The sequence below is a fragment of the Lycorma delicatula genome, chromosome 2 (assembly GCF_047948215.1).
Source record: "Lycorma delicatula isolate Av1 chromosome 2, ASM4794821v1, whole genome shotgun sequence".
Classification (NCBI taxonomy): domain Eukaryota; kingdom Metazoa; phylum Arthropoda; class Insecta; order Hemiptera; family Fulgoridae; genus Lycorma; species Lycorma delicatula.
The window spans coordinates 76664879-76678467 of NC_134456.1; the positions used below are offsets into that span (position 1 = coordinate 76664879).

Here is a 13589-nt window from a genome sequence, read left to right on the forward strand (position 1 = left end):
TTCAGATTTTTTTATTCAAAGGAATATAACTTTAGTACAATTTTTTAAAAATAAAATAATTTGTTTAGATTTGCAATATTGTATTTAAATAGAATAATGATTAATTTAAATTTGTAGTAACTATTATGAGTTCAACAGATGCAATTCTGGTTGAAAGTGATTCAAATTAAAATGAACTATCAATTTTTATATTCACATAAAAAAATAAGTAAACATTCCAGATAACAAGTATAAGATCTAATCTTTCATAGATAGCTAATTTAATTAGAGATATGTTAGAAGGTCTTTGTTGAAACACTACTTAAAAATGTTTTACAAATGATTTCTTTGCATAACATACTGAAAAATAACAAAATATTAACATTATTTTTTTCCTTTTACTATTGCAGAAGTAAAAATCTGTAATATCTGACAGAATTACCTCCAAAAGGTAATTTTTCAAAGGTGATCTTTGCTACATACTATCATAACAATACATACTAACAAGTCCACTAACTCTCAATACTTTACCACCTCATATTACACACTTTACATTATTACACTGTTTTATGGACTAACAGTTGAAGCCATTCTTAAGTTGCCCAATGGAATTTTACTAGTGTAACTGACTTAATAATCATATAAACAATTAAGTATACCATTTAACAAATAAAAATGTACCAAAAAAAATGTTTAAATGTAGCCAATGTACACTATCATTATTTACAAAGAAAATAATGTTAAATGATCAAGATACTCATTTTGTGATTTTCAAATACCAGATAGCAAATGGAGAAATTCAATACCTGACCACTATAAAATTTCAAGTGTAAAACATAGAATATATATTAAATTAATGAATTTCATATTTTCTTAATTAAAATATTTTAATTAATATATAATAAAATGAATAATGACAAAATATGTAACTACTGACCAACTCTGGTAGTGTTTTCACTTTAAGTGGAATTTGAGTAAAATCCCAACTTCCCTCTCCACTACAAAAGAAAAAAGAAGTTACTTTAACTAGATATACATATTTTAAATACATAAAGCATTAATTGAGGTTAAAGTATACAGCATATCCAAGAATTAAAATTATGAAGTAGGAACAGTTGTTTTCCATTAAAAATACATCCCACCAGATGATTAAAACAAAGTGTACGTAATAAAAGACTAACACACACCTACAATAAATAAGTAAAATTCCTAAGTAGATTTCTTGATAGCACTGTTTTCAGTGGCACTAGTCTTTTAAAAAAGAAACTCATTATGTACTCTACCTACATTGTCTGATCATTTAATGTGTTGTTTTATCAAATTTGGTTGGTTAATTAATTTCATATAGTTAAAATGTGTTGAAATCTTCATTTTTATTCATTGTATGTAAATTATGTTGAGGTTTAGTATCTCATACAGTAAATGTTGCATGTAAAAAAAACCACAAGATGATGTTTTACACCCAGTACATTAAACCCCAAGTTCATGAACAATAAGAAATTTATGAAAGGATCAAATTTGAAAAAAGTTTGTTAAATGGAAAGATATGACAAATATTACATTCTACAGCAGATTCAAGGGGTTTTCTAGATGGACTTATTTACCAACATTGCTACCAGAAACTTTTACTAAAAGGGGTATTGAAAATTAACTCTGAAGACCATCATAAAATAGAAAAATAGTTCCAATGCTTTCACTAATTTTAATGACTCATTTATAATTTTTAATCATTTTAAAATTAATCATGAAAAACAAATTATTACAAAGATGTATTAAAATTTCAATATTTTTAACAAAGCTTAAATCGCTCTCTATGTAATATCAATTAAACATCAAATAATGAAAATGAAAAACAATATGCAAAACATATAAAAAGCTCATCATTAGAGTCGTAAAATATTCAGAAATGTAAGCAGCATTCAACAGAATTAACTTCAGATATATACGAGGGTTATTTTTTTTTCAAGGTCCGATCGGTCATGAAATTAAAACCACAGTGAAAATAAAAAATTTTTTTTTGTAACAAGTACTTACATAGTTACGCTATTTCTCTACATAGTCGCCATTTTAGATTTAGACATTTGTTGTAGCGTGGTACCAACTTTCCAATACCCTCGTCATAGAACGGAGCCACCAGTGTTTTCAGCTGTGTTTCTATGCTAGCCTGCAGCTCGATGTCTGTGCCAAAATGTTGTCCTCCTAGCCAGCGTTTCATGTGAGCAAAGAGGTGAAAATCAGATGGAGCCAAGTCCAGGCTGCATGGTGGGTGATCAAACACTTCCCAATGAAAACGCTGCAGGAGCTTCTTTGTTACAGCTGCAGTGTGCAGCAAAGCATTGTCATGGAGAAAGACAATGCCTGATGACAACATTCCTCTCCGCTTATTCTGAATTGCTCTTCTTAGACGTTGAACAGTCACGCAGTATGAGGCTGCAGTGATGGTCATGCCATGTTCTATGAATTCCACCAAGAGAACTCCATTCCGGTCCCAGAACACAGTAGCCATACACTTTCTGTTGGAGAAAGTTCGCTTGAACTTCTTTGGTTTACTGAGAGAATGTGAATGCATCCACTGTTTGGAGTGTTCTTTTGTTTCTTCAGTTTCAAAATGGACCCATGTCTCATCCCCTGTGACAATTTTGTTCAAAAAGTCTTCTCCTTCATTGTGGTAGCGCTGGAGAAACGTTAGAAAGGCGTCCATTCTCATTGTTTTGTGATGTCGGACAGCATCTTGGGAACCCATCTCGCACACAGTTTGCGGTACTGAAGTCCATCACTCACAATGGTGTAGAGAGCTGACCTTGAAATTTCAGGAAATGAATCACTAAATACAGAAATTCTGAACCGACGATTTTCTCGAACTACCTCATCCACTCACTCAACGAGATCACCGGTTGACACTCACCTCCTTCCCTGACCGCCTGCATCATGAACATCTGTATGTCCAGCTTTAAAGTTCCTGCACCATTGTTGCACTTTGCTGTCACTTATTGAAGTTTCACCGTACACATTACTTATTCGTCAATGAATTTCAGCAGCATTACACCCCTCAGCCTGAAGAAATTGAATTACCACACGCACTTCACACTTGGCGGGAGATGCTATTGTTGTAGACATGTTTACGTGCTAGCTGCGAGTTCAGAACTAAATGAAGTGACGCAGCATGATTGAAGGCCATACTAGAGACGCTGTGCAACACATATGTGCAAAGGTTCATCCGATTTTTGCACGGGTTTTGATTTTGCGACCGATTGGACCTTGAAAAAAAATAACCCTCGTATATATATATTTTTATTTATTCTACTCTGCCTATGAAACCTTCAGTCACAAATTCCTATAGTTCGGTCCCATTTGGCACAGCATCATTGTAATTTTTGGGAATGAATGTAAAATTTTCAGAAGTGATATATGTAATGGAAAATTGCTTAAATTCTCTAAAAAAATTATGTTTCTGAAGGTTCAACATTCAAACAACTTTTTCTAAACTACATCAGAAATTAATAATTTAGCTCACTCTATTGGTCTGTAGTTTGGGCTGCGAATCCATAAAAGTACTTCTAAGAAATCTTTAGGAGCATAAACTGGTCGATAAGGTGATAAGTCTGCAAGAAAAAAAAATCATATTAAAATTATTAAATTCTCACTATTATTTCTGAGAAATAGAACCTATAATATGGGGAAATGTATTCTATGAAATGAGAATGATGTAAATGATCTATGAGGTATGGTTCATGAACAGACTCAAACTGTTCATGCCTCAAGACAGAACCATTAACTAAAACCCAATAAATATAGAACTTAATCAAATTTTAAGTACTTATATTTCTAATCTGATCAACTTAAGTGCAATGTCATAAAACACTATTACAACAACAGATTACTGATGACATTAATCTCTCAAACAGATCAGTTAAGTTATCATAAATATTAAAATAAATATTATTTATTGCATTTTGATTATATAGAAAAGGATACATTCATTGATCAGCATTATGAAACGAGATAAAACAATTGTTCAGTCTATTACATTAATAATCAGAGATTTTTAATTTCTAACCACATGAGTCCCATACACTAATGCTAAGCTGAAATAAATCAGCTCTAAACATATTCGGTCTATGTCAAAATTTGTCCTGTAGCTAATAAAAATTGCTTGACAACAGTGAATCAAATTGCACAAGCAAAAGCTTCAATTCGTCTGGTTGAGTAACTATCAACCAATTTACCAGTAGTATGTAGTTTGCTTTCCCATGATCTGCAGAAATAAACAGTCCTGCTGATCATGAAGTCTGAATCTGTGAATCCTTAAAGCAAAAAGGCTTAAAATTTACCAAAATTTCAGTATGAATCATTCAAAATTATTAGACCTGCAATAAAAATAGAATACATCAGGACTTTAACAACGACTGTACAAAAACTTTGTGATGAGAGATTTGAGAAATTATGTTCAGATGTTGACCTTGTTGAAACAAAGGTTAGTTTAAAAAACCAACACCTCACAATTAATGACCTTGGCAGAAAATTCTCAGTATACAAAACTAATAATCAAAACCTTGACAACAATTACACATAAACTATACACAAAATTAATTCCAAAAACTTCAAAGGTCAAACTTCAAAGGTCATATATAATACGAAAGGTAAAGTCGATAGATGGGTGGAATATATTGAAGAGTTATACGGAGGAAATGAATTAGAAAATGGTTTTATAGAGGAAGAAGAGGAAGTTGAGGAGGATGAAATGGGAGAAACAATACTGAGATCTGAATTTAAGAGAGCATTAAAAGATTTAAATGGCAGAAAAGCTCCTGGAATAGACGGAATACCTGTAGAATTACTGCGCAGTGCAGGGGAGGAGGCGATTGATAGATTATACAAACTGGTGTGTAATATTTATGAAAAGGGGAATTTCCGTCAGACTTCAAAAAAAGTGTTATAGTAATGATACCAAAGAAATCAGGGGCAGATAAATGTGAAGAATACAGAACAATTAGTTTAACTAGTCATGCATCAAAAATCTTAACTAGAATTCTATACAGAAGAATTGAGAGGAGAGTGGAGGAAGTGTTAGGAGAAGACCAATTTGGTTTCAGGAAAAGTATAGGGACAAGGGAAGCAATTTTAGGCCTCAGATTAATAGTAGAAGGAAGATTAAAGAAAAACAAACCAACATACTTGGCGTTTATAGACCTAGAAAAGGCATTCGATAACGTAGACTGGAATAAAATGTTCAGCATTTTAAAAAAATTAGGGTTCAAATACAGAGATAGAAGAACAATTGCTAACATGTACAGGAACCAAACAGCAACAGTAGCAATTGAAGAACATAAGAAAGAAGCCATAATAAGAAAGGGAGTCCGACAAGGATGTTCTCTATCTCCGTTACTTTTTAATCTTTACATGGAACTAGCAGTTAATGATGTTAAAGAACAATTTAGATTCGGAGTAACAGTACAAGGTGAAAAGATAAAGATGCTACGATTTGCTGATGATATAGTAATTCTAGCCGAGAATAAAAAGGATTTAGAAGAAACAATGAACGGCATAGATGAAGTCCTACGCAAGAACTATCGCATGAAAATAAACAAGAACAAAACAAAAGTAATGAAATGTAGTAGAAATAACAAAGATGGACCACTGAATGTGAAAATAGGAGGAGAAAAGATTATGGAGGTAGAAGAATTTTGTTATTTGGGAAGTAGAATTACTAAAGATGGACGAAGCAGGAGCGATATAAAATGCCGAATAGCACAAGCTAAACGAGCCTTCAGTAAGAAATATAAGTTGTTTACATCAAAAATTAATTTAAATGTCAGGAAAAGATTTTTGAAAGTGTATGTTTGGAGTGTCGCTTTATATGGAAGTGAAACTTGGACAATCGGAGTATCTGAGAAGAAAAGGTTAGAAGCTTTTGAAATGTGGTGCTATAGGAGAATGTTAAAAATCAGATGGGTGGATAAAGTGACAAATGAGGAGGTATTGCGGCAAATAGATGAAGAAAGAAGCATTTGGAAAAATATAGTTAAAAGAAGAGACAGACTTATAGGCCACATACTAAGGCATCCTGGAATAGTCGCTTTAATTTTGGAAGGACAGGTAGAAGGGAAAAATTGTGTAGGCAGGCCACGTTTGGAATATGTAAAACAAATTGTTAGGGATGTAGGATGTAGAGGGTATACTGAAATGAAACGACTAGCACTAGATAGGGAATCTTGGAGAGCTGCATCAAACCAGTCAAATGACTGAAGACAAAAAAAAAAAACAAAGGTCAATGGACAATAATTGCATATGCAGTTTAAAAAAAAAATACAGAAGGAAACATTTTTTCTAATATTCAAATCATGATGAAACATTGGTGATTAATAGTTTTTACTTAAGCAGTAATACTTCTGTAATAAAGATACAGTACTTATTAACCAACTCACTGCAAATGAAAATTAAAGGATAAAAACTCCATGGCAGTCAAAAAATAGAGAACATAATTTTTTTAAATTATTTTTTGATGATAATTATTATTAACTCCATAAAATAATTTTTTCTATGATTAGTTTCTTTAACCATTTTTAATAAACTATTTAAGTAAAAATAACTAGGTGTAGTAGCTATACGTAGAGTAGACAAAGTATCAGAACAATCTGATAGTATCAACTACATGGAGTTACTATGGAATATTATGACAATATGAAGTACAAACTATTTATGGTTGGTGAACGAAATATTCTGGCATTAAATGTTTTTTTTTCCAAAGTTTATAATTAATGTTTGAAGTCATTACGTTTTTCAGATATATTACCATGCAAATTATAAAGCAGTCTGAAATTACAACACCTAAAATATTAATCTATAATAGAATTGTTAAAAACCCAAAATGACAAACTTTAAATAAACAAGTTATTGTCCATAAGTCTAACATAAGAACACTGCCTGTATTAATGAGCAATGTTTAACAGCAAATGTAATCAAAATACTATTGTATTGTCAACCTTATAAACTGTACATGTTTTTTTTCACAGAGATTTTAAAAGTAAGATACAGCAACTTATTTAATGACTCAAATAAACAACTTCTATACCCTATTTCATGGTTAGCAACACAATTTTTTTTTGTCTTAAATTTCATCATGTAAAGTATGACATGATATGTTATACATATAAGGTAGGTTCAGAAAATTTTCAAAATTATCTCAAGCAGTTTAAAATAGCAATCATTTAAGGAAATATTTGGTTTTTATGTTGGCAGCACCCATAATGTTACAATTCAGCCACATTATATGTTTCCCATTTGATATATAACAAATATATATCAAAATTCTCTGAGATAACAGCAAACGAAACTTATTGTTTTTTGTACAATCCACAGACAAAACATTGGCTGTCAGAGTAAAAATCATCATTTCCAAATCACAGAAATTTTGTTTGGATAAGAGCAAAGGAAAATTATTCTGGAGTTTTTTTATTTGCAGAGTATTCTTTACAAAGTTTTATTCACAGTGATCAGGGAGAAGTATGTCAATATCCTTCTTAGGTTAAGGGATACAGTCAGAAAAAAGCATCCTGAAAAATGAGAAAAAAGTATTGGATTTTGTTTTCATGACAACAAACCGAACATCAATATGTGTTTGTTAAAGAATATCTGACACATAAAATGTAACAACTTTGGGGCCTCCATACCATACTCTTCCAACTAGGCTCCAGCTTTCTTTTGCTTTTTTCCTCACTTGGCAAATGGTCTGAAGGGGAAAATATACAATAACGCTGACATGATGACCGATGTGATGAAATAGCTGTGAATGATAATTGAAAATAGAATGTTGCTAACAATTTTATAGAATTCGGCAAAAGCAAAGGAGACTATTTTGAAGGAAACGTATAACTTTTTCATAGAGTAATTTATGGTAAATTAACTAATTACAGAAATTTTCTGAATCTATCTTGTACAATTCACAGCAGTATGTTTTAAACAGAAAAAACAAAATATTTAATAAACTTTGATATTTACCATACCTACATCATATGTGCTCAATTCATTCCATTTCTCTTCAATTTCATCACGATCAGAAGCAAGTCTAAATCGGGCTAATGAGACTCCAATTTCAGAACACATCGAATTGAGAGATTTATGAATCCTTTTCTCCCATTGGGTCTACAAAAGAATACCATAAACTTGTGACAAGCAATTTTTTTTTCATATCATAACAAAATACCTAAAGAAATAAAAAAAAAGTTTAAGATTAATTCCATACAGTAAAAAATACTTTAAATAACAAAAATAAATAAACTTCTCTTCATTAAGATGCGTTTAATAATTCCTACCACGAAATACATGCACAGAAAAATGTTTAATAAATTTTTTTTAAGTCATCTTTGATGAGTTCCAAATTAATAACATTGCGTCATTATATATCAAAAGCATGGTTTAAGTTAGTAATATGTAAGTAAGTTTTAGTACTGATACATCAATAAAATACTGTATCCAGTTGATAACAGACCTATATGACAGAATTCAAACTAGACAGACAATAATTTCTTAATTCTAATGGCCATATAAATAGAGGAAAGTACATTAATCAACAATAATAATATTCCAACTTAGAATTAAAAACATACCTGCGCCTTTCGCAAATATGCTAATGGTTCTTTCAATGGATAAGCATGAACAGGCTGTAAACGATGATTACGTGCCCAATGAAAAACAGTATTTCTAAGTTCAGTTTCCATTCCTGTCTCTCTCATAGCAGTTAATAATGTTCCACGAAAATTTTCAGAATCAACCGCTGAAGATGAAACTAATTTCTACAAAAGTCAAAAAAGCACATTTTTAATGAAATTTTTGAACACATAAAAAATTAATTATTGAGTAATCTGTTTTCCTTAATAATCGTGTAAAAGAAAATATTTCATATAACATCTTAACAATTAAATTGCCAAGCTTTTATTAAAATAGTAAGGCTACTTTAATACCTTTTATAGGAATTGAATTTTTTGTTATACACTTGCAGAAACAAAAAAAAATTAAAACACAACCTCATTTAATGCTTATTTTATTTTTATAAAAAATATTTCAGTTCATTACGCACCTGACTCCATTAATAATGCTCAGGTACATAAAACTGTACACTTCTCTCTCTAGTAACAAATTTATTGCTCCGCTTAAATAACAATTAGAAAAACACAAATATTTCCAATATTTTCCTTTTCATCTTTTATGACCATTTAGGATCACTTTAGTCAGTCCATTATCCAAGTCTCTTCGAAGGGACTGTTCAAGCCTTGTGGTCCTCCCAATGCTTTTTCATACATTTCGACTTCTATCCCTTTCTGGTTTTGAAATGTTCATGTTGCGAGTTTCTTTCTTGCAAGTGTGAAGCGTTTTTGTCTTTGATTTTTTCGTTTAATTTTATCTTATCTGTATTGTCTTCTGATGTAAGCCCAATTTCCATCAGATCCTCTTTTATTACTTGTATCCATCTGCATTCTGTCTTGGTATTTCAGGTCGAGATTGTATGTACCAGCTGTTTCAGAAGGTTCAAATCTTACATCCTTATGATGTGTCCAAAGAATCCTAATCTCCTCTTATGCACGGTATCAGTGATGAGTTCTAACTCTTTGACATAGCTTTGTTGGACATGATCCACCACTGATAGTCTTTCTGATACTTTTTGTTGATGCAGGTTTTTCTTTCGATTTTCTAGAAGCTGTCCATCTTTGATTGTTTCTTCAGGTGGAAGAGTGTTTCTGCTGTATATGTGGCTCCTAGTTTTATGCATTTATGGACAGGCATTTTTTACTATAGGTGTTTCAGGTTAACTTTTGCTGACTAGTTTCTTCTTCTTTGGATTGAGGTATTTTTGTTTAGGCTGTTTGTTATTATTTCTCCAAGGTATTTAAAGTGGGTTACTATTTTAACTTTATTACCATTTATGTTTACTTCTATTAATTGTATTAGTTTTTGGGGCATAATTTCAGTCTTTTCAAATGATATTTTGAGGCCAATTTTGTTTATAATGTTTTGAAGTTCTAATATCTGTTTTAGTTTCATCAATGTTGTTTGCTAACAGTGCCAAGTCGCTGGTGAAACCAAAGCAGTTTTATTTGATTTTTTGGCCTATTTTATTTTTGGGGGGCATTTTTTGAGCCATTCCGTCATTAACATCTCCAGAGCATAGTTGAATAGTAGCTATGAAAATCCATCGTCTTGTTGCAGTCCTGTTTTGGTCTCAAACAGTTCTGAAATGTAATCGCAGTGGCAACTCGTAGTTAAAATTAGTGGGAATGCTGCACCAGAAAATCTTTTTCTGGGCATTTTCAAGGCCACAGTTAAAGTCTTCTGTAAAATAAAAGAACCAAAAAAAAAATAAATCAAATAGAATAAGCTGGAAGCAGGATAATAATTTAATTCTACACTTTATCACATTCAAGAACATGGTGCCCAGTTTAACCAAATAAATAATAAAATTTCAATACAAATAATATTTTTTAGTATTATTAGATAATAACTTAATAAAATGTCTGCTTAAAAACAATATATTCCAGCGGTGCTTAATTTAAATTTCTATGCACACAGAAACAAACACATAATTAGTTTTTACAAATTACCTTCCTTTCACCCATCCTGCTTGTTTTTGGACAGATTTGACAATCAAAGAGCCCTTGATTTCCGCAAATCAATATCCCTGAAAAAACAACTAAACCACTTTCATATTCCTTCCACTGACAAAACTAGAAAAGGAAACCAACAAGGAGCATTTCATACACATACGGTGTAAAAAAAAAACTACCCTCCACCAGCACACCAGGATTGGCACTGCTGGAGCAACAGTGCACTCCCTCCCTCACAGCCTCGCGTACAGCTTCCTATGTATGCATGCACACAACAGCCAAACACCGCACTGCTGGAACTGTGAAGCGCACATTCCATACAAAGATTTTTGTATTTTTTTCATAAAATGGGAGATGGCTACTGACATTCAGCTTAAGGATTATATATTGTACAAGTAAAAAGGACTCATTACATTGAATTTTATCGATAATAGCGGTTCCACAGTGCCTGTATGTGAACCATCACTGTGTAATCGTATACTTTCTTAAAGTCTAAAATTGTTATTACCATCTCTCTGCTTCTTTTTCTGATCTGGTCTGAACAGCTCCTCCTGGGTCTGAATCCTCCCTGGTACTCTGCTACTTCTTTTTCGGGTTGTAAACCAATCCTGTTAAATATGATTGTTGATATGATTTTGTATGTTGTGTCTACAAGTGAGATTCCCCTGTAGTTGTTAGGATCTGTTTTATCTGCTTATGTGTAGCAGGTGAATGAGGGCTGTCTTCTAGTGTTCTGGTAGTTCTTCTTTGATCCGGATGTAGACAAGCTGTTGATAAAGGGCAATTTTTGTTTTCCACTAGTATTGTTATTGGTGTGCTGCGTCAAACTTTAGGAATTCTGTTGGTTCTTCAAAATTTGGGAGTTTTTTAAAATATTTAGCTAGGTTTTCCACATTGTCTTTATCATGATGGGCTATATTATGTATGGTTTTGATCCTTCATTAGTAAAGTTGGGGGTTCATATTTTTTGGAGTTGTTTTTTGAAGGTTTTGTGGTAGTCTTTTGACTGCATTTTGTTAAATTCTTCTTCTATTGATTTCAATGTGTCTTTATGGTGTTTTATTTTCAATTTTTTTTCTTTTCAACAATTGTAGATAAAATAATTAAACATTGCAGCGTTCCAACTCATAAAGGACAGAACTCCAACACAAGGAAGGCCTCTATGTCAATAAAAACTGCCAAAGCATATTTACAGTCAGCACATTCCACCTCGGAAAGAGCATTTATGATGCAATCCTCAGTGCCAACCCCTTTTATGAAGCGATACTGGCCTCGATTTAGAAGAGAGTTCATATCGATATTTTCCCATAGTCGTTCCACAAGCAGCCTTTCAAGCAACTTGCCAATTACCAGTAAGAGGCTGATGGGTTGATAATTGCTGACCTCACTCAGATCCTTTCCTGATTTTAAGAGCACTCTCACCAAAGCCACCTTCCAACAAGTTGGAAAGCAACCCCAGCTTAGGCATCCCAAAAACAGCCTGCCAAGCGGCTCTCTTATGACAGGCAGCAGATGATAGAAAATATCCAGGTCCAGTTGGTCAATCCCCGGTGTCTTTCTCAGTGTCATTCAAGAAACCACTTGGTCTATATCTACGGGTTCCACAGCCTGTATGCCAGGGAATGGTGTCTCACCCACCCTAACACAGACTTCTAATTCACCCTCTGGAGCATCTGGAAATAGAGTATCCAGGAACGTGTGATAAGTCGTACACACATGTTAAAGTGTGGTCCCAACCACCAAACCCGCATCAAACACTAGACAGCACATGCAATGGCTTTGGCCAGTAACTTGTCTACACGAGCTGCCAGGGGTTACACTGCAACTCATGCATGGAGTCTTGCCAAAACTTGAATTTGGCTTTCTTGATGGCATGAATGTACTCACTAAAGACACGCCGGTATATCCACAGACTCTCAGCAGGCACGTTATCAATGATAATCTCTGTTAGGAGGTGCCACTGGTATCTCCTCCTAGCAGAACTATATTTTGCATGCAGCACGCTAAAATCAGAGACCACTACTTTTTCCCAGATCTCCGCCTGCAGTTAACAGACGCCTCCCCAGAATCGAAGGTCATGATGGCTCCAGGCACTCTCAGATCAGCTAACTGGCTACTACCCAAGGGTCCATCCATTGGCCGAGGCCACCGTAGGAACCTATCACAACCAGTCTTGATTTTAGTATAAGCCACTGTAAGTTTCCAAAAATTCTAAGAAAACTATTGTTAAACCATCGTATAGTAAGAGCATAAAATAAATTCCACTAGTCAGCACATATATTTTCAGTAACAAACTAGAGAAACTTTAAAAGAGAAGATTGATCATATTTTTTAAAAGTCTAATGCTTTCAGTAAAGGGCAGTTGGTGTTTGTTTAGGAGTGGGAAAAATACTGGCAAAGTTTTGCTGAATTTCATGATTAAAATTAATTATTAATTAAACAATGTATTATGCAGATTTGTTAGTAATTGTCTTGAGAGCTTTCAACACTGTTGACAGTTTGCTGCTTTTGAGAACGTAAATTAAAAATGTTAGAAATATGGCCTGCAGTTTGTTTTGCTCATGCTTAATGTACAGCAGCAAGTAGAATGAATACGCATGCAGCTGAAAAAGACGTATTAAAGGATGGTATCCCAGGAGGACAACACTTTTGAGTTCTCTAATTCTTATTTATATAAATATTTGATGCAAGGTATAATTCAAAGGTATTCACTACTTGCACTGAGACAAGGCCTTATTTTACACATAATTTACAAAATATTACACAGTAGTGAGTCTAAAAACAAAATGTATAGTATTTAATAATATTACAATAAATTTGTTTTTCATAATCAATTAAGATACCATATCTTAGCATACAAAATACAATAATATCTTTGCATGCTATTAGAAACTGAACAAGTTTAAGAAATCAAATATTTGAGGTTAATTGTAAACTCAAGGAATTCTGAAAAAGCATAATGATCATTTGAAAACTAATTTCATAAAATATTGATGTTTTTAATGTTGAAAT

The 13589-nt window shown here is 32.7% G+C and overlaps 1 protein-coding gene across 1 annotated transcript in view; it reads right to left on the bottom strand.

Moving 5' to 3' along the window:
• Nucleotides 1-13589, bottom strand: part of LOC142320203 (TBC1 domain family member 19) — a 42256-nt gene that overhangs the window by 25972 nt on the left and 2695 nt on the right. The window contains exons 2-5 of the mRNA XM_075357888.1: nt 8586-8771; nt 7983-8121; nt 3494-3581; nt 917-977 (exon numbers count right to left, since the gene is read on the bottom strand). Coding sequence (XP_075214003.1) covers nt 917-977; nt 3494-3581; nt 7983-8121; nt 8586-8771 — 474 coding nt within the window. The remainder of the gene's footprint in view (nt 1-916; nt 978-3493; nt 3582-7982; nt 8122-8585; nt 8772-13589) is intronic.